General features: G+C 41.0%; 1 protein-coding gene across 1 annotated transcript; it reads right to left on the bottom strand.

Annotated features, from left to right (window-relative positions):
• Positions 1-4,407: 4,407 nt before the first annotated feature.
• Positions 4,408-18,287, bottom strand: LOC6734036 (integrator complex subunit 5-like protein). Its single transcript, XM_039291583.2, has 5 exons — positions 17,378-18,287; positions 9,514-9,559; positions 7,812-7,944; positions 6,546-6,661; positions 4,408-6,285 (listed from the first exon to the last, which is right to left on the bottom strand). Coding segments are annotated over exons 1-5 (2,175 nt in total). The 5' UTR covers positions 17,380-18,287.
• Between the last annotated feature and the right edge of the window lie 9,595 nt (positions 18,288-27,882).

The raw sequence follows: 27,882 nt of genomic DNA, 5'->3' as shown, positions 1-27,882 counted from the left end.
CCATAGCGGAAACACCAATTCCCGGTTATACTGGGGAAATTATCCACATAGATATATTTTCAACTGATCAAAAGCATTTTCTAACTTGTATCGACAAATTTTCAAAATTCGCTATAGTCCAACCAATCGATTCAAGAGCAATCGTAGATATCAAAACTCCGATACTACAACTAATAAATCTGTTCCCTAAAATAAAAACAGTTTATTGCGACAATGAAAGGTCTATCAACTCACAAACCATACGAACCATCCTAGAAAATAGGTATGGTATACAGGTCTCAAATGCGCCCCCCTTGCACAGCACGTCTAATGGCCAAGTTGAGAGATTTCATAGCACCCTAGCAGAAATCGCACGGTGCATCAAGATAGATCAAAACATAACCGAGACGACCGACCTCATTCTATTTGCAACAATAGAATATAACAGAACTGTCCACTCGGTTACAAATAAAAAGCCTCATGAAATAGTTCACGCTATTCCACCAGATTTTGCGGGCACAATAAGAGACAAGATAAAAGAGGCTCAAGAGAAAACACTTAGGTACTCAAATGAACACAAAGACAATAAGCAGTACCAAGTAGGCGAAAAAGTCTGGTTAAAAACCAACAGACGCCTGGGTACCAAATTAACGCCACTCTGCTCAGAAGAGGTCATTGAGGCTGATCTGGGCACGACAGTGCTTATTAAAGGGAGGGTGGTCCATAAGGACAACCTTCGTTAAGAGGGTGCCCAATTTAATTTAAAATTTTTTTACATTTTTTTATATTATCACTTTTTTATACTTTAGTGGCGTTTGTTACTCTCTATATTTTATATTTTTCGCACTTAGGTTAGGAAACTTGCTACTCCCGTTAGTCCTACTGACAACTCCCTCTTGGACCATAAAACTAAACGAATACTCACACGCTAACCACATACCAATAATGGACGGAGATATTACTTTATGGGACGAGTACGGTTACATGGGACATACAACGAACGTTACATCGTACGAGACTTACGCAGACGAGACGAAACACGCAATGGACTTCTTCGTGAAGGAGCACATGAGACGGGTACTTGAAACGGACTTGGAACGAATAGAGACTCTTCTGGACACACTAAAGGTACGTCACCGACATGCCCGTAGTCTTAATTTCATAGGGACTGCTTTAAAAGCAATAGCGGGGACACCTGACTCTGACGACTGGGACCAGGTGAGGCTTAGACAGGGACAGCTAACGGACTCGGTAAATGGACAGATAGAAATAAACGACAAAATACAATTGCAATTAAACACACTGACCTCATCCATGAATTCTATTTTAAAATCGGACAACTTAGACACAGAACATTTGTACGAGACAATTTTGGCAAAAAACCGTGTTGTAATTCAAGAGCTTGAAAATTTAATACTTGCAATCACCCTTTCCAAATTAAACGTAATAAGTCCAATAATCCTGAATGACGTTGACGTAAAGGAGATTGAAAGTAAACATCCCACAAACGTTAGCGTGTCAGATATTTTAGAGGTAGCTAGCATAAAAACTTTTCAAAATCGAGACCTATTGTACTTTTTAATAAAATTTCCGAAGCCTTTGTTAACTTGTAGAAAAATAAGAATATTCCCAGTACAGCATGAAAATAGAATCTTAGATTTCGAGGACGGTAGCACGGTCGCGGATTGCGGTACGGAAACCTTCGCGGTCAAGGACTGCAATGTATCAGCGGGCACCACCTTCTGCAGGAGATCGAAAGCGCCAACTTGCGCACAACAACTCATCTCTGGCATGGTCGCCCATTGCAACACCCAGCCTGGACACTTGGACCCAGTCACCATGATCGACGAGGGAATGCTCATCACCAACGATGTAACGATAAATATCACCGACGAAAAGGGAATAAGCCGGATGATATCAGGAACTTACCTGGTATCATATACCGAAAAAATTAAAATAAACGGCACCCTTTACGTCAACAATATCGGAACATCAAAGAAGAAAGCCGCAGTTTCAGCCATGGCCCAAGTAAACGTTCTGAGGCATCTAGAGCGCCTTAGTCTGTCATCAATTCACGGAATGAGCGTTAAAAATCTGCAGCACATCAACCACCTCCAATCCCGACTGCCATCAGGCAACACCTGGATCTTTTGCTCTGTCTCCTCCACAGCCTCAATAACCCTGGTCATCATCTTTCTTATCTACCGTCTGAAAGCCAAACGTCAACAACCATCTAAGACCATTGAATCCGGGGACGACTTCATCTTAAGACAAGGAGGAGTTAACACGAGCAAGTCAGAGGGGTGCGACGACCCGCCGAAATGCCATCCAAGACCGGATGGACCAACAATAACATCGGCGACGCTGAGCCAGCCCAGTAACGCATTTCGCTTTAGCGAAAGCGATGTGCAAGGGTCAGCGTAATGCGAGGCGGGCATGTGCGCGCTGGGTGACCGTCGAAGGCACGGAACTCCAGACGGCACGAGGCGCTGACTAAGCGCTCTGCTGGGACCGCTGCCTCCAACCGAAGACTTGGCGGCCTGAATAAATTTGATTTGCATTTAGTTCGTAAGATACCAGAATTCAGAGCAGTTGGCTCTAATAAAAAGAACCATTCAATACAAACGTATTTGGTTTAATTTACACAAGAAAGTAATAAAATATATATACAATGTATACAAATACATATATCCACCGACATTCCTAACCGACTTTGCTCATGTTGTTCTTGCACTTGGACTTGGGCCATAAATTCAACTCAAAACCAGTGAGCTATTTGCTTTTGAGTTATTTTGACGCCAAACCGAGACGTATTCTAATGCAAATTTTGAGTTTTATTTGTTTGGGTGTTTGATATTTCCACTTCCTTCCCCTCCAACCAAAAAAAAAAAACCTGCTCATCCAGCCTGGGAAGGTGTAACATTTAAATGCCGGACAAAGCTTCAAGCTGATGGGATGGGTGGGTCTGGTCAATTATTTAAGTTTCTTAAAAAAAATGTATGCTGAAACGTGTTGTGGGAATAATTATCCGGGAAAAAGTTCCGTGATAATGCCAAACCATAGGCAATAAATAAATACAAGATAATTGTAATACATAAATAATAGCAGTAGTTCTTAATCCTTTGTTTTTGTGTAAGATGTACATATTAAAAACTCAAGCATATTTTAACTCTAATATGTTCTAAATTCCATTAGCTAATCATAGCTAAATCACAAATAGAAGATTCTCGATTCCAATGACTAGCCTTGGATTGAAAACCCATATCGTCAATGTCAAATTCCCCAGCTTGAAAACCCAAGATTCTATCATCATCATCCACTGATGAAACCCAAGCCGTGAGAGCATCTCGATAGCCGCGTAGACAGATCACAGAGCGCCTTAGAAAAGTGGCAAGTGCTTTGCGTATTTAAATTTATTGCTTAACAAATTTATTTTTTGTTAAACAAATTTATAAATTATTGCTGCGAGAGTATAATAAAATTTCATTAGCGGCATTTGCCGACTCCGCCGTATATGTGAATATCGGTCTAAGGCGTTGGCGTGCCGCGTTTCGTTGTGAGCATTTACGATTTTTTATTTATTTTTGTATATTTTTTAAATTTTCGCTTAGGGGCGCGATCACAGACACGCGGCGCCAGTTGGCCAAGAGAGATCTTTGTTTTGGCCAGAGCTGTCCGGCTGGACGGAGATTGGCCAGCTAGGTGGACACCTCAAGCGCGACTCGTTGATAAATCCGATGCGAGGCCTGAAAAGCTAGCCGAATTTGCATGTGTCGCTGCGACACAGAAATCGCTGGTTAATTAATTTCAGACACGCCATACATCTCGGGTACTTTGCATAAATTAATATGAAATCTGTATTTATGATTTATGCGGTGTCAACATGGCCCGAACATCTATCAAATAGTTTCCACCGATAGCTGGATCGCAGCACAAAAGAAGATGTGATGGAAATATTCGAAAATCGCCCACGCGTTTTGCACGCGACTTGGTGGCGACTTTGGCCGCCACATTATTTATTGTTATCCGAGCAGATTGAGGTCAGACAGTCAGGAGATTTACACATTGTCACATTGTTGTAGATTCTTATCAATTGTTACACGATTTTCGAATTATGTTTTGATATTTTCCAGTTGATTTTTTTTACGATTTGCTGGAATGCGCATTGTGAATAGCCAAATTGGGTGACCACAAAAATGTTGCCATAGATGTTTCCGGATTGCGAGATGATCTTGGGGAAACATTTTCACAGACCAGAGATGATGATGGGAAAAACACGTACATCATGTCTTGTATACCAAGTATATATATATATAGTATATTCCATAAATTTTAATACAAGGTAACAAAATACTTACCACAGTGACTTTAACAGACTGACAAATAGCCAAGCAATGATTATTGGATATATATCCTAGAAACCCCCAATCATTTCCAAATAAATACCGCATGTTTGTATTGTACTATATGTGTTTCATATTTATTATTTTGAATTCGTATCGTTTCATCGTCATTCGCAAATTGCTCATTGTAATTACTATTATGGTTATTGTTTGTCAGCAGCCCACCATCGTTATGATTCTGATTATTGTTAACAACATTAATATTTTCGTTAGGGTTTTCAATATTAGGTTGTTGCTGCTGCTGCTGCACTTGTTGCTGTTGCAACCTGAGGCCACGAAGAAGTTTCTTTAGAATCAGCTCTCCGTGCTCCTCGTCGTTCGGATAGCTATCGTCGATTATATTATTAGCATCAATATGATTGCGATTCTGCACTACAGTTTCGGTAGTAACTGTCTCTGTCTCACCTTCGGGGTTCGCTGTTGTCTCAACTTGGCTTTCAGCTGAGGCAAGTTCAATTCGATCGGTTAATTGCTTAAGATTATTGTCAATATTCTGATTGAACGCGCTGTGGCTATGGCTATGGCTATTTGGACTATCGAACTTAGTGCTATCGTCTAAACTACTAGAATCAGTCGTGCTACTTTTTGTATTCAAATTATAATGCTCGTTACTGTACAAGTAGTTGTAGTTTTTTGGCAAGGCAGGTATTGCATGATTAACACTAACGCTACTACTATCAATTAGTTGCTTTACGTTTACGTTTAGGTCTAGATCTAAGTTTAAGTTACTATTAACATAGGGTTTTGAGTATTCGTTTTGTGGGTGCTGTTCATCCTGCTGCTGCAATCGCTGCGAGGGCAGCTCAACCAGTTGCATATCAGCATCGGGCGGACTGTTGCTGCTGCTGCCGCCGCCCCTTGTTGCGCCCGCACCTGTTGCGCCCGCACCAGCACCTGTTGCTCCCGCCGAGCGTTTTCGCCTGTCCCGCTTGCGACGACTGGCGGCCATGATGGCCACCAAATTGAAGGCGCTGGGTGCCAACGAGGCGGCCGTGGCGGTCAGAGCGGTCGAGGTGGCCGTCGACGAGGAGGAGGAGGAGGACGAGGCCGAGGAGGTGGCCTTGGGCAGGTGCTCCACCCGCTCGCGTTCCCGCTCCTTTTCGCCCGCCTCGCGCTGCTCGCGCTCCCACAACTGGCGCTGCAACTTGTGCTGCTGCCGCTCCAAGCGGCGACGTCTGCGCCGCTCCATGATGGTGGCATTGTTGTGATGATGACGCACCACCAGGTTTTTGGGCTGCGGCTGGGCCATCACACCCATTGTGCCGTGCTGCCGCTGGCGACGGCGTTGTTGCTGCTGCAGTTGCAGCTGCCGCTTCTTTTGTTGCAGCCTGTGGCGGCGATCGAGCTTGCGATTTCTCTGCAGGATCACCTGTTGCTGCTGCAGATCCAACTCATTATTGTTACTGCTGTTGTTGTTGTTGTTGCTATTGGCTTGGTTGTAGGACTTAAGGCTATTACTGTTGTGTCTGCTGATTTTGTCAGGGATATTGCTGTTGCTACTATTGCTATTAATACTTGTTGGGCGACGCGATTTGGAACGCGTCCGTTTTGTGACCGCCACTGGGCTAGCTGGTGTGGTTGTTGTGGTTGTTGTTGTGGTGGTACTGGGTGGTGGTGTTGTCGTTGTTGTGGTTGATGTAGTTGTTGTTGTCGTCGTCGTGGTGGTGGTGGTGGTGCTACTGCTCAGCACTTCAGCCAAATGTAAATTGAATTTCTCCTCATTCAAAGGAAAGAAAAACAGTATGGCCTTCTTCATCACTTTCGGTTTGGAAAAATCATTCAAGCCAATGGGCTTGAAATTTCCCTTGAAACCCACACGCAGCACTGGATTGTAGGCGCTACTAAAGTTCTGATTGCCCATGAAAATTCCCTCCTTAAAGTGGCACTCCTTTGTGGCGTTTCTCTATAGAATAAAAGAGAAGAAGGGAAAGAGAACTTAGTAAGGACTTAAAAAAAAACATATATCTTTAAGAGGGAAATAAGTAGCATTTCTGAACTCAAAAATGGAAATATAATCTAGCTAGTTTTTCAGATAAGCTAAACAGCTTAATTAAACACATTTTGAATATGTAATTTATTAATTACTATTATCATAGAAACCTCTTGAGCTTGTATAGTTTTGATTTTAAATTTAAGTGACTATAACAATTGTTTAAAACTCACCTTTCCAACCAGTCTGCCGTGATGGAAGCACAGATAGTAGTCTACATCCGCCGAATAGATGGTGATTTTGAAATCCAGGCTGAACACATCGTTGACAGCTTCCATATTGAAGTATTCTATAAGGAGCGAGATAGGACAAAATCCGAAATTTAATTAATTATTGGCAAACAAACGTGCGGTGGCTATTGTGTAAATATTTAATGGAACTGGAACTGGAACCACTCGAAGCGCCTACAGATAACCCAATTAATTGAAAGGTTTTTGATAAAGTTATGAAGGGGCTTTTGATTAGAATGAAACTGTGCGCCTTTTCAGTGGAAGACTTGATGAAATCAATGAATGGATCGCCCCAGTCAATTACCGGCACTGAGTCGTTGAACTCTCACTGGGCGAAAGGGTTTAACCCTGAAATTGAGCTAGGTCTGATAATTCCGTTCGAATTGGCTGGTGTTAGGCTTTGGACTCGGATCTTCGGGAAAGACCTTCGAAGACCCAGCAAATCGATCAAATTGCCCCAGTAGCGCCTGCTGCCCGATAAGATAAAATACCGTGCTGACAATTTAGTTTCCGTTTCATTGGATTGGGATTTCGTTTATGCCCAACGGCTGTGGATCGCTGGAAATCCCTTGGACTTTTGCATATACATATGTGACGCAAGGCGGCGCCTGATCTTGTCACTTTCGCTCAGTCATCAACCCACAATGAATGCTCCTGAACTTCAGAGCTGCGGAGGCTTGGAAACCGCAGCAAATGAATTCCGAATAAATTAAGAGCGGCCGGACACTAACAAAACAAATACGAAACCGCAATGGGCGCCGTTCGGCGCGGTTCATAACATCAATCAAATATTAAATTACCAATAATTTAATTAAGCACACAGCATGCACAGCCACAGACGAAGATCCAGACGCAGACAGGGTTCACAATACATATGGTACAGGCGAAATTGGCTAGCTTTGACTATTTCAAATGGTACTATGCGGAAATGTGTGCGTGAATAGTCAATTAAATTAAACAAAAAAAAAAGTATAATATATAGGCCTTTAAAATCTTTTTTTTTTATTTTACTTTAAGTATTGGTTCACTTTAAGGGGGCCAGACTTTATCCGCAAACATACGCATCTATAGAAGTACTTGTACAAATGCCAATTTAATTTAAATGCCAATGGTAATTGATGAACGCGAGACGCATGAGTAAGAGCCTTCCCAGTTCGTATTCAGTTCGGCATATTTAAGTGATATATTATATATTTAAGTAATACTTACGATATGTCCGCAGTATGTTCTCGGCGGTCACTTTGCCGTGCGAATTGATGTGCAGCGCAAGTTCGCTGTGTTTGCTCAATGTTAAAACATTTTTCGCGGCGCTTGCTGACCACGCAATAGCAGCCACAAAAGTCTGCAAAAAAAAAAGAAGGAGAAAAGGATGGTACCTCGATTAATGGACGATTCATCTGCATTACAGCCACATCTGGCCACTAATCCTGCACCGGAGTAACCCTTTCTGCCCCATAAATTTCCATTAATACGATGAGCTTTTTACTACACCGCCCCGCACATGCGACACACAATTTTTATGGTCAAAGTTGGGTCCGCTGGCCAACTTGGCCATTATGTCGGTGTTATGGTAGTCCAGGTAATTGGTTTCTCAATGGGATATGTTGTTCTAAGCTTTGACATTCTGCACATACGGGTAGTTCGTTCCCATGCATTTAAATTAGAGAAAATGTCCCATTACGGAATTTAATTGCTTGGAATTTGCAAGAATGATTGTGGGGAATCAGCATCTGCATGTGATTTGAACGCATTTCCATGGCTCGAGGAACCTTTTGGAAATCACCTGACACAAGACAAGCTCCAGAATTATATATTTCACCACCTGACACGTTTGTGTCTCATGTCCACCATAATTGGCACGTTTTCGACCTTTGGACCACCGAATTTCGACCCACTGCTCGTATGATATCACAATTATTCTAAGATAATGAAATATGCAAATCGGCCAAACGAGCGAATGGGCCAGACATATGACATTTAAAGTGTGGCGAGTGCAAATCGAGTATTTATCGGAGCTTAAATGGGACCATCCCCATACATCATGTCGTTTATAAGGTCTGCCCACCACACGGCACCACCAGCGACCAGGAACCATTACTAGCTATTTATGGGGGAATGGCCAAAAATAACGCTGGACTTCAGCATGGGGCTTAGTAGGACTTTTAGGTGGGTAAGCGATGGGTTTGTGGATACAATCCAAAACAAATTGACCTAAGCACTGAGATCGACGCGTGCCGATCGATTTATCGGGGCTTAAGCAATCGTTTTGGGTTGAGCAAGTGGTTGACATGCCTCATATTCTCCATCATCGAGTTGACACAATGTCAGTTTTTTTGGATAGATGGATGGAAGGAGAGCAAGGCCTTCTGTTTGCACTTCTCAAAAAAAAAAAATTAAGAGGGAAAAAACTGAGAATGCCGTGCGACCTTTTCAATAGTTCAATGACGTTCCCCCCGCCGTGTATGTGTAACAAACATAATCATAATAATAATAATTATTATTTTTTATGGGCCGCCTCAAGTGGAGAGACCCCACAAAACCGAGAGCCACTCCAATGTACACACGCTTCCCATATCAAAACTCCGAATTGCTTCGCCCCCACTCCGATTTCGATTACACACACTCAATCTCTCGAACGAATAAAAATATTTTGACATTTCTCAAGATAATTATTCAGAGTGTGTTGAAAGCAACACAGCTTTCGATTGAGATTGAAGATATCCAGATGGTTTTTGGCCATCCAATAGCCAAAACTGGATCAAGGCTTTTGCCCGAACTATTCTAGGAAAATACTAAGCTATGCTAGTTTGGAGAAATCCCCTTCGAAAGTTATTCATAACCCATAAATTTGCTAAGATATACAGGTCGTAAAAATTCAAATAGCAGTAGTCACAGTGGGACAAAAACTCACCATCAGTATAATATAAGTCCTGACATTGGGCATGAACTTGTGGAACCTGCAAGTAGGCGAAAAAATAAACGAAATGAGTATCAGAGTTCAATAGTATTCACAATAAAATTACGCTAGCCACTATAAATAAAGAGTTGAGTGTGATTCAAAGGAAAAACATTTGCATAAATCTTACAGATTATTATTAATGATTATTATTGCTTTTATTGATTTGTTTTCAACTTTATTCGTTTTGTTTTGTATTTTTTTTTTCCGAGACGAACTTCCGTCTTAAACAACAATTAAGTCATTTTACGGCCGATCGTGATATCTCTAAAAAAAGTTAAAAATGTATTTAAATAAAAAATGCGGCACGTATCCATCGGATTTGCATGGAGAGCCCTTCCAGTGCCTCCGGCTCAATGTCACCCCAGCACAAGTGACCACAAGTGGCCACTCGGAAAACGCCAGAGGAAAATGTGCTGTATTTTTTCCCCTGTTTTTTGTTTCATTTTTATCGATTCAGCCGAACAAGTCTTGCCATATTTTGTTGTACTTTCCGCACTGCATATTTCGTTTCACGACCAACTAATCCCCGGGCCCAAAAGGTCATTGATTTCAGCTTAGCACTGAACTGAACTGAACTACAAAAATGCAAAAAAAAAAAAAAGTTTAAAAAAAGCACCGAACAAGAACAGAACTCAAGAACCAGAAGGGTAGTTTCTTAAGACGAAGGTCTCTCTGTTCTGCGCTTGAAAAGTGAAAACGCAAAGAATCGAGCTCGAGAAATCAATATATGCAACGAACGAGAGTCAAAAGTTAAAACTGCCCCAGGAGGAGGCGACTTGGCAAGGGCCCTTAGTGCCAAATCCAAATCCCTAACCCTCTCAGTGGGCAGTCCCGAAAAAAAAAATGAAAATAAAGCCAAAAGGAGCTCTGCCAAATCAAATGCCTGGTGGCGTGCGATTTTTATCATTTTTCAATTTCACAGCAGACAATAAAGTTCATTTGAAATGTGCAAACGCAAACACACACGGGCATTCTCAATGAAATTTCACAATGCCCGTCGAAGGAGCACAATATTTTTCAAACGCTTTTTTTTTATTATTTATTTGCGATGCTGCTTGTCTGGCAATTAAGTCGACCTGAAGCTCTTGCAATTTATGCTTAGCTGGATTTCTAAGTAAATTATTGCATGGCTTTTCCACGACTGCTGCCGGATCAATAGCAGCAGCTTACGAAATTTCAGTTAGCTTAGGTAGTTAGACAAAAAAGAAAAGCCTTTTTTTTTTTGAGGCCTGGCAACCGCAGAACATAAAAACCGAAAACTGAAATTGAAACCGATACCAAAAACTTCAAAAGTTCAGAAGTTCTCTAAGACCAGACAAAAGGACCCGAACGCATGAACCGCAGCTTTACAGAGAGAAAAACTAATGATTGCCAAACTGACTATCCAATAATGACAATAGTTATAGATAATTTGTGAAATCACAAATGGCAAATCATTTTCTATATTTAGCTCTAGATTGCTATTTATGTTTATTTAGATAACTTGTCGCTAATAAATTTCAGGCCGCTTTTGCTGAATGAAATGGTATTGCAAGTGATGAAATAGTGAGCACTTAATGTATGCTGTATATTTTAAATATTTTCTAGTTGAAGTTTCTGTGAATTAACTATATATTTTTCCCCGTGCATCGTCGGTTCCCATGTATGTAACTCGATATCGCTTCTATGGCCAGTCGCCTCTGTCTGTGCTTCACTTTTGTTCGCTTCTGCGACTCATAATTACCTTATTTGGTATGCAGACAGGAGCCCAGAACGGAGCCAGTAAGGGTCTCTTCGCTAGTGGAGTCCCCAGTTTCCTTGGTCTGGCTTACGCAATGTCGAAGAGCCCTGCACCTCGGAATAGTGTGCCCTGAATACTCAATAGCAATAGTTTTCGATTGAGAGTTTTCCTTTCGCTACGTGCTCACATTTTTCCATTTCTTTTATTTTTTGCTTGGACCACCACGAACGTGGAGCTTTCATTCACAAAGTCTCGAAATCGAAACAGTGGAACCTCCTTTCGTAATACCATCGACGTCACAGCGACCACATTCGACATGTGCAATCTAATCGCCGGCGACATTTTCAGGCCTTTAATTAGTTTGTCCACTCGATTGTACGGGGCTTTTGGCCACCGGCTGTATACTTATAAATCTGGTAACTAAAATTAAACTCCAAGTGCTTCGTCGCGATCGCATCGATCGATAATATGCTAAGCAGCGGGTCTCTTTATTTTCCATTCGATTGGAATCGAATGCAAACTAGTTTGGGCCTCGAATCTCCGACTCTCGAGAACGGGGCACGTGTTGGCATCTAGACTTTAACACTTGTTGCTTCCAGCTCACTTATAGCCGCATAATTGTTCGTATACACAAATATACGAAATACATATGGCATCTGCGGAATGCGCAGCCGATTAGATTAGGCCATAAAGTGTATTTGGACACAAAAATGAATTGGCACAAAGATTCGCCAGATAGTCGGTGAGGAAAGTGATAGGTATTGTACTCTGATTGCGGGCACGTGTTGTGGGTAATCCATCGTGTAATTATGCTCCTGATTTTCCCTCTTGCCCACTTGCCACGTGTTATGGTGTGAAATTTTATGCTGTCAATTGTGCGAATGATTTCGATTGCACTGACGATGGGTACAATCATGATTACGATGATGATGATGATAGAGGGCACCCTCTGTTTCATTTTTTGTGCAGTTTTTCATTTGTTTCGGTGTGCCCGGTTGCCCGGCTGCACTTAATGCAATTTTTTCCTTTGTTTTAAGGGTTGGCTCGAACGGGGAACTGGCTGTTACTTAATACTCTTACATCATCCACCTTGCGCTTTTCGCCGAGCAACCCTAAGCCTCATCCCTCGGTAACCCCTCGAAATCCCTCGAACCCCGCCGATTTCTCCGGCTGCAACTGCAACTTTTACGTGTTTGCCCTGTCCCACGACTTAATGAAGTTCCAACTGGAAGGGATGTATACGAAACGTACTTTGTGCCACGAGTACTCAACTGACTCCCGACAGTTGCCAGTTTTGTGTTGCCATTGTTTTTGCAGCAGGGCGCCGAGCTGGTGGGCATTATTTGAAAATATTTATATATGTATGTGCAAGGAATGTGCACAGCAGCGACTGCAGTTGCAACTGCAACAGGCAGTGGGATTGGATCGGATTCAGTTTCGGATTGGGAATGTGAAGTATGCATTTCAATGCGACATGAGATGTAGAACAATATGCAAATCAAGAGAGACAAAAAAAGTGTGGCAGGAAATGGCAAAACGCTCAAAAACTTCTAACCAATTTAAGAAACATAATCTTTAAGCTTTAGGTAATTCCAGCACACTTTCTTGGCCCCTTTCCAGACCACTTTAATTAAGAGTTAAGACTTGAGATTGCGCGCAGCATGCCAAAAACTTTGCATACTTTTGGCACCAAGAGTGCTCTTTCCCATTCATCTCGGTTATTTCCTCCGCGTCCCCCAAAAACCCCTTGAACTTGGTAGCCACCAAAGCAACGCCCCAAATATAATAGAGCAGGGAGCACCACCACCACCACCAGACCACCGGAGCACTGGGTATGGGAACGGGAATCCGTGAGAGTTCAGTGTACCCTAGCGATAAGCTAATGTTGTTTTCAGACTGTTCAGTAGATATATATAGGAGACGAATCATTTGATGTCAAGGCTGCCGGGGGCGGTGGCAGAAAAGTGCTGGAATGCTGAAAAAGTCGACGTGCCGCCACACAAATCTCGCCTTATTAGCAAGCCGCCCTCTCACCTTTGGATACACTGAGGAAAAATGTGCTCTGTTCAGGAATTATTACTTATATATTTACAGTTGGTGAGGATCTACCACTGTGAAGAAGGCCTTACCAAATATTTATAAAAAAAAAAGTTTAGTTGTGATAAAATCGCATTCGAACTGTTAATAAACATTAATTGTTTGGTTGTTGGTTTGATTAATGGTTCGCATTGAATGCAGTATTGTATTGTTAACTTTATTAATGATTATAAACATCACGTGTTTTGCTCGGTGTGTCCACCCCCTTTTTTATTCCTATACCGACTATAATACCGCTTTATAGGGGGTTATATAGGGTTGTATCTAATGCGATTTTCGCACCAGGAGGACAGCTGCACCGTCGGAGGTGATAAGCGGCTTTCTGCCATGGTGCTCTCAGCCCTTTTGATAAGTCCGGGCTACTTAAGTGGCTGCGAATATATGTACTTTGTTAGGCATTCAGCAACTTTCCCAAAGTGTCAACACCGGCCCAGACAGAGCGAAAGAGACGGGACTGGGGCCGGAGAAAGAGATGGCCAGATGGCGACGAAATCGATGAGACGATGGCGAGTTGAAGGTAAACAAAAAGGCAAGTGCATCCATTGAATTTGTCTAGGGCTGTGAGCGGGCTACTCAAATATGACACCTTTTCTGGAAGCAAATAATAATTGCCTTGCACCTGAACTAGGGGGTAAAACGCGTGTTTCGGTTTCCATTCCGACTAAATTGCCAGCTTAAATGGCTAAGCAAATACATTTGATATGGTTTCAAAGCGGATCGGTGAATATATCGAAATCGGTCGGGTGCCTTATCATCGGCCGTTATGGTTCTATAAAAGCCAGTCTTACATTACTGTAAATATCTGATAACCGTCGATAGTCGCTTGCCAATAAATCACCTAGACAATAAACCGAAAAGATAAATCAATCGCTAAGCTGATTAGCGTTTGGGGGGATCCAAAGAAACGCCTCTGGGCGAAAATACAAAACTTTCTAATTCATCAAAAAAAAACTACCATCGATGCGTTTTATCTCTGATGATTTTTCGTGGGACCTCCGAAAGTGGGTGTGTTTGTGGCTTGTTATTTTCCTTTTACGAAACACTGAGCCAACAATGACAACACCAATAAAACAACCAATGGCCAGCATTGTGGGTCAGGTGCATCGGCAATCGTGGAGCTCTGTGCAGCTGTGATGCCCAAATGCAAATATTTGGCATAAATTGAACAATTTAATCAGCCGTCCCTGTCGCTCTAAGCAAATATTTTTTTATTCGTAGAGTTGTAAAAGCCCCAGCGAAACGTAGTAAAAAATCATAGAGCCCTTCGAGGGGCCAAACTTTTAGGTAAGGGGGGGCTTTGCTGATTGGCTCTTTAGAACCATACGAAAAAGCAAAACAAACTATAAACACTTGGCGGCCGCATGGTTACTTTTTGGCGCATTGTTATTATTTTGTATATACCCATACGAGTGTGTGAAGATATAGACCAGTATGTATGAACGTAGTACTCGTAGTACGCCATGGCGTATATTTTGAACGTGCTGATAAGATAGTGACGAACTCGTTTCTTTCGCTTTTTTTCTTTTATTTTTATTCCCAACTTGGGAAAACTTTGCTGGCGGCTCAGATGATGGGTTTATATGGGGCTAGCTTTGCCCAGATCTTGGCCACTTAGTCACTGGCATTGAGCTGGTCATAAAGACATTAAGCCATATACTTCGAAAATCGATTGCAAATTGAAGATCGCCAAGAAAGCCAATCGAGATATCTGCGGCGTGCGGTTAATTCGTTAGCTTATCGCCCAGAAAAATCCATTCCTCTCAGGTTAAGTCCTCCATAATCCCAGACAGAGTTAATCGTACAGGTGGTGGGAGTGTGTCCGGAATGTACTAACCGAATTCTCTACGCTTTTTTGCGATGATAATAAACAAATTCAGACGCGACTTGTGACGCGGCTTTGCCGTCGGCGTCTTACTTATAAACTTCTGATCCCAGCTGCCAATGTGACTAATCGTTTGATATACTCTATAAGCTATATATATGCTGCTATACATCATCGCCGTGTTATCTGTATGAAATTGTAGGGCAACGAGGGACGTGCCTTTTGGGGACGTTTCCCAATGCTGATTCTCGATTTCTAGCTTTGGCGTCATTTGTTTGGGGACCCAATTGTTAAAGCCACTTTTCGCAACCCACTTTTTGTATATATGTACATATGCAGCTTTTTCCAACCGCGCGTAACCTAATTATAAACCTGGGATGTGACATTTTTTTGTTGTATTTAGCGGCTTTGGGCGCCAGCAAACTTTTGTTGGTCTGTTAATTTCCTCAAACTTTCGTACACTTAACAACCTTTTCGAATAAACCAGGAACCTGACACGTTCAATGATAATTCCATATTTTAAATAGTAATTATCAATGTCGAGCTTTGAGAATTCTAGGATATGAGTATGTATTAGAATTTACATTAACATATTTGTTCGTTGAACTTGGTGATTTTCCTACGAGTCATGATAGAAAAGAGTGCAATTAACTTGGCCAAGGTTGTCCGGCCTCCATTAACGGTAACAAATGAGGCAAGATTCGGTTTCTGGGTTTCTCGATTGCATTAATCAAAGCTGCACAAAAATATGTGCCTAGTCACAGATGTATTTATGATGTTTTGGCATTTGAGCTCGTGCCTCGTGGCCAAATCATAAATTTCAATAAAAGTCTCGAGGGTGTAGATTAATGTATACAATTCGAGGGGTTCCATTCGATGATCTTCTCCTAATGGATCTTCTTTGGGCCCAGAAAATACCGCTGCAGTTCGTGCTTATCAATCGATTTAGACCAAGCCCAAAAGTTCTGCGCTCACGGGTGTTATCTCAACGTATTTCCGTTTAATTAATAAAAGGAGAAAACAAATTCGAATTATCAAATCAAATATTGTCTATTTTTACAGGAAAACGAGACGCTTATCGTGTGTCTCTACGAAAATATTTTCGATGGGGCGTGGCACTGTTTGCCTTGTGAAATGTTGAACTCGTTTATGGTTTGGTATAAGGTGGGGATTGAGATTGAGATTAGAAACAATTACTCTGTATTAATCGGTATTAAAGGCTTTAGCTTAATGCTAACCATGCGAGTTTCGCGAATGATTTTAAACGGGGGTTGGCGCGTTTGCAATTGATTTATAACTCAGGTAAATGTCCTGATCACAGAACACGCCACAAACCCTCGAAAGTTTTTCGAAAAAAGGGGTTGTACGCACACAGGAGCACCGAACGCATACACACACGAGCTGATTTATCCTGACAGTGTGCATGTGTTGGTGCCATAACAAGTTATAAACGGCAATTATGGACCTGAACCCGAAACTGAGACTAAACCTGAAACAGCAACAGAAACCAAGACTCGGAATCAGAATCAGACTGAACTTGGTCTTTGGCACATTTCATATATCTTGTTTCGAACATATAATTGTGCTTTTTATGTGCGTTTGGAAATTGTTTTTTAAGTGAAATGGCGTTGCGCCTGATAAACAGCCCTCCGTCCATCATATATATTATTTTTATATTTGTGTGTGTGTTTGTGTGGGAATTGTGCGAAAAGTAAAGGGAGCGAAGAACACAGGTCATGGTATTTGCGGATTACTCCTTGGATTGCGTATGGTTTGCCATCGGTTTTTGGTTCGGGCATGGCGTGTTCCACTCCTTTTGCTTTGCACGTGGTTTACGAATATTCAGTATTCGAAGAAAAAATATGTTAAAATAGCAGATAATTTTTAAAACGAACCCAAAGGTAGAACCTTGTAGCATGTTTAAATATTCAAGGAAACATGAAAGAGCCCCAATAATTAATACCTTAAATAGCATGCCATTTTGGTTTACTGCTTAAACCAATCAGCCCAATTTCCATAGAACGACTATGACTTTATAAATTTATCATGACTATAAAACGTTCTGAGGAACCCTCATAAACATATATACTAGACAGTCTCGTTAACATTATGTGGTTATTGGAATTTTTTAGGAACTGAAATTTTATCATTGGCAGGAATAATAACGCAAAACTTACATCGTATACTTTTGGCCGCATTGTAGCCCCCAAATTTAAGGGTATAAATTATAATCCAACATGGGTTTGTGCGTAGTATCGTCGCAAGTCTATCATTTGACTGACGAAAGAGTTTTAATTTTCTGCTGAGTTTGGTGTCCGAGCGGAAATTCAGAAATCAGAAGTTTTATAAACTGGCGTATGCATATGTGGATGTGTACGGCGAATCCGAATCTGATACTTTTGGGCAGAAAAGCAGCGTCAACAAATTTACAACTACACCGCAAAAAAATGCAATCGAATCCGGGCGTGTTGCTTGGTTTTCAGTTTTTTTTTTACGTTTTTGTTTTTCGTAACTCTTGCAATTTTTGTATTTTTCCAACCGCACTTTTTGTTATGTACATGCAATATTTCGCCTTGATTTGCGTATTTTATTACTTTTGATTAACAATATGTAATTGGTTGTAATAAATATATGATGATTGTATTGCACTTTTGTCAACGGCGACGCAACGACGACACGATATTATTAGTTGTATTTATTCGAATATATCTTTTGTGTATTCTCGCGTTGCACAAAATTTGATTTATTTTGCGATAGCTTTTTTTTAATTTTTGCACTGGCACTGGGGCACTCGAAAATATATATTTCGCTTGTGTTTTTTATTTTTTTAACTGGTTTTGGTGTGCGATTTTTAAAACAAAATCAGTATCTGTAGCCGCGCAATGCACTTTTCACCTCTGGCTAATTAATCTGGCTCGAACGCATTAGTTGCTCTCGATTGTGACTTGGAATTTTTCAAAAATATTTTCCAAGGCATTTGGTGCCTGTGTGTCTGGGACTTGGTATCCGTTGCTTCCGCTGGCAGCGATCTACAACCGACGAAAGGTGAAAAGAAACTGAATCTGAATCTGAGCGTCGTCGAACATCGAGCTATTGCGTTTGTCGTCGTCTCGAACCGAACCGCCGCCGACGCCGACAAACCCGAATCCGTGTTCGTACCGCGCTCGTTTCCGCTCGCACTCGCTCCCGCTTCGAACCGCCCCCGCCATCCGTCCCTCTCTCGCATTTACAGTTTGTCGTTATAAATTCTTCGAGGCGCAGACATGTCCATGTGGGTGATAGATGGCTCGGCGGAAAGGCTGGTCCGGAATTCCTCGCCCGCTTCTCTCACTTCCTTGCAGATCGCATGCGGCTCGACTCCAAGTCTTCCAAGTGGGCCAGTTCATTCTCAAAGGTTTCTAGGTTCTTGCCAATCGTTTGAGTGTATTCTAGAAAATGTTTTTGGGTGCTCAAAGTATTTCAGAAGTTACTGAAATCCAAGTAAGCACTTTTATCTTCCATATATTTCTATACGCAATACAAAAACCCATAAAAAAAGTTCAAACTGAAAAACACAAAAAAAATACTATATGTTTAAGAGTTGTCCTTAGCTTCTACATTATATTATATTCTATGCACTATATTCTATAATTATAATGTAATTTCGACCTTTTATACCATTCTATTCACAGTAAACTTTTTACCTAAAACATAGTTTTCAATCAAATTTTTTGTTTAATAGCAAAATTCTAAAATTCGGTTTCTTATAGTTTAAAATTTATTTAGACCACAGCAAATCCCACCTCACTTCATTGATCATAAATAAGGAGACCGGACCAGCGTTTGTCATTCCTTGAAATGTTTGCTCCATTTAGGAAAACTGGGTCTCCCGGCCAGATAATGATCTCTGGGTGGCGTCCACCTGCTCCACTTTATTATAAAAACAAAAAAGCCGAAACTAGTCACCCACCCAATTCCGAATTCCATATGCTAGACGATATTGGGCAAGGTCCAGTTGGCGAGCCATTAGCAAAGTTGCCCCTGCATTTTGATATTGATCGATTAGCCAGCCAGTTGTATCAGGCAGTTTTATTGATCATGCTGTAAATCAAATTGTGTGTGTTGCCAGCGACCCAAAAACAAAGCACAAATCGTACAACGATTAAATTAAGCAATACTTATTTTGGTAACAGAAAGCTGGAGTAAAGAGATGTAAATAAAAGGTTAATCAAGAATCGCAATAAGTCCAATCATAATGATACAAAAGAAATAATCTCAATTGTTTTGTTGCTCAGTTATAAGCCTGGTCATTGTGAGGTGAATATCAAAATTGCAACAGACATCTTTTGGTAAATAAGTACGTCAGCATCCCAGTGATCTGGCAGAGAATAACCCATGAGACCCACAACATTATCAAAGGGGAACTTCCCCCGAAAACGAGAACAACAGCCCGTGTGGACTTTGCTCATGTTTCAATTTCCAATTAACTCGTTACCTAGATAACTGCACAAGTTTTGTGATAGGTTCAATTAGAGCACTAGACTCTTCAGAAAATATCTGGCCATGAATGAAGTGAAAATGCTTTGAAAGAAATACAGTAGCATTGCTCTCTGTTATCAAAAATACCAAAGTGATCACGAATATTCGTCGGTGTCAGCTATTTTGCTTACGACTTTTATGCTACGCCACAAATGACGCATATTTAAAGCGAAATATGAATGCTCTAGAATTGCGATGATATGCGAGAACAATGATGAAATATGATGGCAGAATAATCGAATAGGATCGGTCTATTTGTTTATGGCGCCCCATAATGGTGATGAAATTGATAAGGGGACTTAGCCAATCTTTTACATCCGATAAAATCGTTGAAATTCAGTTAACATGGTTTTTATCACAACTTTTTTATTTCCAGCTATATTTAACAGCGCGAACTTGTTGCGGCTGAAACATGTTGCATGCTCTGCTAACCAAGCGGACCTTGCCAAGTACATAGCTCTGTTATTCGACAAGCAGTGCACTTGGCACAATGGTAAGCAGTGCATGCGTAAGCCAGCTGTTATTTGAGTTCATTAACATTTGCGTTCGATATCGAACTTGCCATGCAACATGATTTAGGGGTGAATTTCAATTTCTTGGAAAGTTTTTGACTTTTTCTATAATAAATTTAAATCTAAGAAAGTGATTCTTTTAAAATTTCAGCAGTATAGAAATGTAAAAAAAATAATACCCCTTTTTTAAGCTCAATATATACCGATTAAAATAAAAACATATGTGAAAATGTTTATGAAGATTAATGAGGCGTTTTGCAAATGACAAACTAATAAAAAGAACACAAAACGATATTTTTGAATGATAATGACAATGATAAATTAATTAAATAAATGACTGTGATGCGAAATTCCAGGCTTTAGTCTCAAGTGGTCAGGGAAATCAAAAATCAGTCTAATTGATAAGCAGTACAGCGTGCGAAAAATACTCAAGCTGATTAAACCAAAACAATTTTATTAATTTGCAGGTCACCTCTTTGGCCGGTCAAGGTAAGTGTAAGTCATCCCACCCAGATTGTGTTTATAGAATAAAATTAAACGCAACCGCACAGGGAATTCCAAGTAGCCATAACTGCATAATCACAGATAGAATACTTATTGTGCCACTGCGGTCCTTATTTTATTTTATTTTTTTGGCCAGAAACAGCGGGGCATAAAAGGCAGTGGCGCCATGTCGCGTCGCAGTGAAAAAATGGCAAGCGAGAAAAATGTGTGAAATCTTCACGACTCCGGAAAACAAAGGAAACGGATTCAAATATTTATGAGGATGTCAGGTGTCCTGACAAGTCAATTTTAGGTTTTTTCCCTCTTGTTTTCTTTCAAGCCAAACGCAGTTACTCTGATTTATGAGTCTGTGGGTGTCCTTTCGAGACGAGCTCGTCATATCTGATGCAAATGTGTCACACTCACGACCCAGAGATTATTCCCCCCTTTATTTTTTTGCCGAGGCGGGAGTTTAGCCACTCCAGGCGGAGGGAAAACAAAAACCCTGAGAAATATTTTAATTAAAATTCACTGCCCCAAAAAAGAGCAGAAACGAGACTACCAAAACCACAGGCAGACAGGATAAACTTAAACCTAAACCCGAACCACCGCCGCCTGATCTCAACTGATAAACGCGAAAAAACCAACAACAAGAGCGGCCCAAAGGTAAAATAAAGCCAACGGTGGGCGTTGGTAAAAAAACGATCTGCAAAAAGTAAGTAAAGCACAAAAGGAGGCAAATGCGATATGTGTATGTATGGTGCAAGTATGACACGATTGAATGCTCTTGTTCTAAATATGGTGCAATAGTATTAAAAATATTCAATACTTTTAATATTAATATTATAATATTAAAAAGTATATTTGAAAACTCCATTTAACCAGAACAAGGATATAAAAAAAAGATTTAATAATGATAAATAAAAATATTTTAGAAGAAACGTTTTTTGAGATTCCACTTACCTGTTTTAAGATACATAAAATTTTTTATTTAATATATGTATTTTATTTATTTTTTAAATACATTCTGTAAGTACAGTTCGTAATTTGTTAAACGCCAAATTGTAGGGTATTAAAGGCATAATAATCTCCGCGTTCCAAGGAACTGTAAGCGATTGTCTCTGGACGTGAAGAGAGTTAACCTTTCAACGCCGATGGTGTTGCTGATGGGCTAAGGTTGCTGGACACGGAAAGTGAAGCTCCGCAGGATAACAAATGATCAATCGATGGAACTCTCTTTCGTGGCCCGAGGGTCCCCCAATTTACCGCTTGGCATATCAGCTTTATTGTCTCCGAGTTTGTTTGCTTTCGTGTGCAGCAAATTCAATTAAACCAGCAATTCACAATGAATTTTGTATTTTGTTTTCGGAACGGGGGAACTCGTTTTTAATTACCGAAAAGAAGCACCCGTATTTGGTGTTTCTCGGCAGTGGCCAACTGTCGAATCGAATTGGTCACTAACAAGAATTGCGTTAATGAAAATGTAGACAACCCCCTTTTCCCACCAATTTTCACTACCCCAGGGATCGTTTTCCCTTTAATTTATGCGTTGGGCATCATTGAGTTTCCAGTTGAAGTGAAAGTGATCGGAACTTCTGTTAACATTAACGCGTGGCTGACTTCTGATCGATCTTGTCCAGAGGGTTGAATGGAACCCCAAGATCTGTGGTAGTTTCTAGATCCTTAATTCCGATCAAAACTACTTGGCAAATGCTAACAAATGAAGTGTACACAGTGCAGACCTCAGACAATTGTTGATCCCTTGTTATAACAAACGCATTGCCCCTATGTTATGTAAAATACCTTATTCGCAAGGGTTGGCCCTTTTCACTTTCCCAAATATTTCAGATCAAACAGGCTGACAAAGGTTGGAATTTTTCAGTGTCTGTTGTTCCGCACCTGATACACGTGTATTTGGGCAATTGATTAACAATACTCCAACCGGGAAGTGAGAAGCAACAATGTAAAAACCATGGTTTTTTAAGATTTGCACAGAGATACACGAGCCTGAAGTCGGTGGCAAAGTCTTATTTATAAAATGAGAAAAAAAAGGGATGTGCTTATGTTTGGCATTACCAAAAAAACAATTCCTAAATAAATTATGCGATCATCCCAGCAAAAAAATATATGAGAGCAGACGCGTGTGCTCCAAAATTGGTAAAATCATATAGCCTTTTTAATTTGGAACTGGCGCCAGTCTATATACGTTATATTTATGACATTTTACGATTTCTGTGAATTGGCATCATCAAATCGACATTTGCGTTTTTAATATTTTCGCTGCGAATTAACGCTCTTTTGGCGAAAGGTTAAGGCCAAGGCGAAAAGGTTAATGTGTTTCTAAATGCCTTGCTAATTGATTTGCGGTTTTTCAACTAACAAAGGGATTCTCCTCCATTCAAATTTGTAGGTTAAGTATATTTTATTGAAAACGTGTTATAGAAGATTTCGCTGAAGTAGGTCAATTTCAGGTTGTACGCTTATACTGTATGGCATATTACGATGCTCATGAGTGCCAGAAAGTGAAAGTTTCAAAGAAAATACAAAAATATAAATTTAAATGGTACAAACATCTATCTATTTAGTATCGAGCAAGAGATAAACCAATATCTAGTAGATCAAATTTTACTTGGAACTGGTTTGCAATTCTATTCTTTATAGTAACTAGAAAGCACTATTTAATTAAAATTTTACAAACGTTTTTAAGGAACTACAAAAGTTGTCAAAGGTGGCAGACTACTATATTTTTGAATTGGATAAATAATAGTTCTTTATGCCTTACTATACAAATACTTTTAAAAATAGCCATACAATTCCTTGCCAAAACACAAGTATTTCTATGAAAAGACGTCTGTAACTTTGTTTGATTTAGTCGTTAGCTTTTCTAGGCTTGAGTAGCAACTACATATGTACGCTATTTATAATTTTTAAGAAAGCTGCGACCAAATTCGACCAAGCGATATCTCCGAATGCCCAAAAATAAGACATTTCCTAGTTTGCATCTAAATATGCGGTAATATACACCTCCAAGCACAGCCATTAGCCTACTAGTCGCTTCATTACAAGGCCATTAAGGCACAGATGCCACCAGACCGTGATGAACATGCTGATGCTAATGCAGATGGGACAAGCAAATATTTTGATCGCCGGTTGTAATTTGATGCGCAATAAATCACCGTTTCCCACCTACAAATAGAAACAGAGGCGGGTGAAAATACACACATTCGAATGTATCGAAAATAACAATGAGCCCGAAGTTAGAGCCAAACATTTTCATTAACCGGACAACGCATGACACCCACAACATCCATGCTGTTTGCACGCTCATAAGAAGCGGGCTCATAATTCATTGAGCCAATAGCCCCAAAGCAACGGCAGCTGCTGTGGGCCAAGTAAAAATGCCTAAAACGCTGAATGAAATATTCGGGGCTTTGCGTTAACAATTTTCGCACAAGTGCGAAGTGCCACAGCCAACGACACCGGATTATAAAATCTCTTCTCGCTTATAAATACCCCACTAACCGAAAACCAAAAGCACGAAAACCGAATAAATCTCGAGCTGACGAATTTCGCGCTGTGACTCCCTTATGATACTTAACTCAAATTTGCAAGTGTCCCCAAAGAAAAAAATGAATCTCATATGCATTCCTCTCCTAATTAGTGAACTCTGATCACCGCCATGGGAACTTCACTCGAAACTGATTGGCATTTGAGGTAATTAGCACCACATGCGAATTTAGACAAAAGGTGTCCGATAGCTCGTGATTAAAGCCAAATCAAACAAAATTTAAAAAAAATTTCAGAAAATATGTTCAATATCTAGTTCCGGTTACTCAGTACTCCTTTACTTTACTTGTCACATTCTTTATAATTTAGCAACCCAAATTTAGGAAGATATTTTAAAGTTATATATACCACGTTATGCATACCAAATACTGGCATTTCTTAAGAAATATTCAACTTTCATTATTTTGGAAATGCATACGTTTCTATTTTTGCTTTCCAAACGCTAGCCCTGATCTTGTAGCAAAGGAGAACGCCCCCACCTGGCAAACTAATCAACTCAGCTTGAGGTGCAACTGGGTGTAGCAACTGGCCCAGCCTGTTAGCCAAGTTAACCAAGTTCAGGAGCCAATGGCCATATGAATGGCAATCGGCTGGCAGTCTATGCGGGGCAATCAAGTGAGAAAATTAAAATTACATGACCATGGTTTCGACTGCGGATGCAGGGATCCCACATTTAAAGGTTCATAACTTCCAAGTCAATTACGCGATGCGCCCGCTGCGAGAATCTCGCCTGAGAATGGATACTGGATTCTGGGATTCCTGGGATGTGAATTAGAAAAATTGCACGCTCAAGTGGAAGAGAGGACCTCTGGTCTGGTTTTGGTCCAGTCTGGTCTGTTCGGTTCTGTTCTGTTCGGTGCTTTCTGACTGACTGACTGACATAACTCACGAGTGGCAGACGCAGCAGCAGACGCAGATACTGATGCAAACAAACACAGATACGGCCTCCGCATTTAACCGCTGCTCCGTTGCAGGTGAACTAGACAAGCAGGAGCAGATCCTCAAGAGCACTCCACAAATAAAAGGGACTACTGTGGGAATCATGCCGATCTGGCCAGAGCCAAACATAACCCAACAGGCTCGCCATCAGCGAATTAATTTGTGACGCGCGCTCTCCAAGGAGCTCCTCCGATGCTCCCTTCTGGTCCAAAATGCACAGGGACCCACATTGCACAGCCCATACTCAGACCCATCTTCATATTCAGCCAACCCAGTCCAGTTCCAGATTGCCAGTTGCAGTCGAGGAGCCATGGCCTGGAGGCAATTTACTCTCTTCGCTCGGCGGTGCACGTTGTGGTAGCCAAACTCGTGACTGCAACAATGCACAGTGGTCTGTGCTTAATATAATATGGCCTCAAATCTAACTAGGAAAATTTAATGTATACAATTTATAAAATGCTTTATATTATAAGACAGCCAGACTTAAAAATATGTTCACACTAAGTTTTTAAAATAATAATTAATTGTTGTACACCTTAAAAGTAAATAAACAAACACTAATAAGTTGTGGAATGGAATAACTATAAATAATATATAATAATAATATATATAAATAATTTTCTGTTACATTTGATACGATTTCGAAATCTTTGGAAATTTGTATTGAATAGTTTTTAAGCAATATTTGTGCGATCTTTAAACACTGTGCATCGCCGCGCTCGTCTTCGTCATCGTCGTGTGGCAAGTGGCTGCTGCTTGACTGCAGTTGCAGTTTTGGCCTCCGCTGGAGCTTCATCTGCTTGAGCTTCTCCTGCGGCTCCCCCCTTCTGGGCACCATTCGCGTGGATCCGCTCCTTCTTCTTAGTCGCCTTTTTGGGGGCATCATCTTGGCGGCTTTGGCGCTGGTGTCAAACGTTTTGTAATCTGTCACGTCGCATCGTTTTAATATTTGTGCGCTCATGGCCCAAGTACGAGGAAATGCACTCGGTTGCGTGTAAAAATAGGCGTAACCCTTTGGTATTTATGGTCTGGCCGGCTGGATGAGCCGCCTTTGCAGACTCTGCCGTCTGCATCTGCACTGGTGCCCACTGGAGGAGCACAGTGGAGCATCCGCGACGGCGCTCCCCGATCGTTTTGTTTGGTTTTCAGCAGCAGAATCAGATGCCTTCGGGGTCTTTCGGTGGTAGCAACAGGTTCAAGTGCTTCGCATTGCACTTGGTCTGGTGTTTTAGGCCCAGCTCCTTGGTTTCTGCCACTCTTTGATTATCTAAATCATTATTAGTTTGACCTTCAGCCCCGGGCTGGATCTGCGCTCGTGCAACTGCTTCTCTTATCTTATTAATTATTTGCTCTTTATTGCAAGTGGAATGGGTCGATGGACTACTGTGCGTATGAGTCATCTTAGAAATGCCGATGGGTAAAATGGAACAGACGAGAAATGTGGATTACCGAGAAAGTTACTGGAAGGGGGAATAAGTACTTTATTGAAAATTAATAGACGTTCGCCTTTTGATGTAAGAGTTTTAATTAGTTATTAAGTAGATAATCAAAATGGGTAATTTCTTCGGTAATATTTATTTTGAAGTATATATTATGAAAGAGCTCACGATATTTTTTCATCGTGTATTTATGCTCAGACAATTTAAAGTAAGTAACAAGAATATAAAACAGAACGTCAGAACGCAGAAATCAACTGACTGACAGCTTGTTATTTCCAAAGATCCTTCACCTTGTTCCGTTATAATTAGCCATCGCTAATTACCACTTTCGCGAAGACCACCCGTACACTGACCCACTGAACCGCCTCATTCAAATTCGATTCCCACCAGCTGTCCGTGGGCCATTCAGCACGCATCTCAGCGCGTCAATTTGCCAACCCTACTCAAAGGCCATAACCACGTCGGTCATGCGGATCCCGAAGATACAGTAGTTAGCCATTGCAATGGCTGACAACCGTTAATCAGGCGCCACAAATCAGAAGAGGGCAAGATATGCACACATGGGGGATTTGGGGAATTCCCCCCACCAGCGTTCTGATTGGCTGGTCGCCCGAATGGATCTGCTATATTTAGATAGAGAGAAAATGGCGATGCAGACTGCGTGATTTTCCATTCACTCGCTGGATCCGTGATGGCAGCCGCTTCCCATGACTGCTCCTTTGTCTCTGCGCGAAAATATTGACACGATCCGCACCGATTTTGCACGCGCATGAGAATGGATAAGCTAAATATACTCGTAAATACCAGTAAATCATTATGTACTAGCAAAGTGGCCCAATTGCCGCCGAGGATGCGTGGGTGGGATCGTGTTGGGGTGTTAATTGCCCCAGACTCAATCAGGTGGAATGGAATGGAATATTTATGAGATTGGGCAATCGATTAGACAAAGTCCATCCATGTATCCATGTATATTCATATCAATCGTCGGTGCTAATTGATTTCGAGACTGCGAAAAGAACTGGACAAAGGCGGAAGTGATCGTGACTGCCGATAAATGGAATCTCAACAGATGTAAGCATATCATCGGAGGTGTAACTTTTTTTGGAAAATACATAACAGAACAGATTGAAATGGGTGAACGGTACAGAAGCCCACTTTAGTTGGGGTAAAAATAAAAGTCTGTATCAAAAAATATAAATATATAATTGCTCCAAATCTATACTC

Source organism: Drosophila simulans, chromosome 2R (genome assembly GCF_016746395.2).
Source record: "Drosophila simulans strain w501 chromosome 2R, Prin_Dsim_3.1, whole genome shotgun sequence".
NCBI classification, from domain to species: domain Eukaryota; kingdom Metazoa; phylum Arthropoda; class Insecta; order Diptera; family Drosophilidae; genus Drosophila; species Drosophila simulans.
This window is presented reverse-complemented; position numbering and strand designations above follow the sequence as displayed.

Coding starts and splice junctions, on each gene's coding strand:
- LOC6734036 (XM_039291583.2), bottom strand. Junction 6,662..7,811: donor GAACATACTGCGGACATATC/GTAAGTATTACT, acceptor CGCTCCTTATAG/AATACTTCAATATGGAAGCT. Junction 6,286..6,545: donor ACGGCAGACTGGTTGGAAAG/GTGAGTTTTAAA, acceptor TTTATTCTATAG/AGAAACGCCACAAAGGAGTG.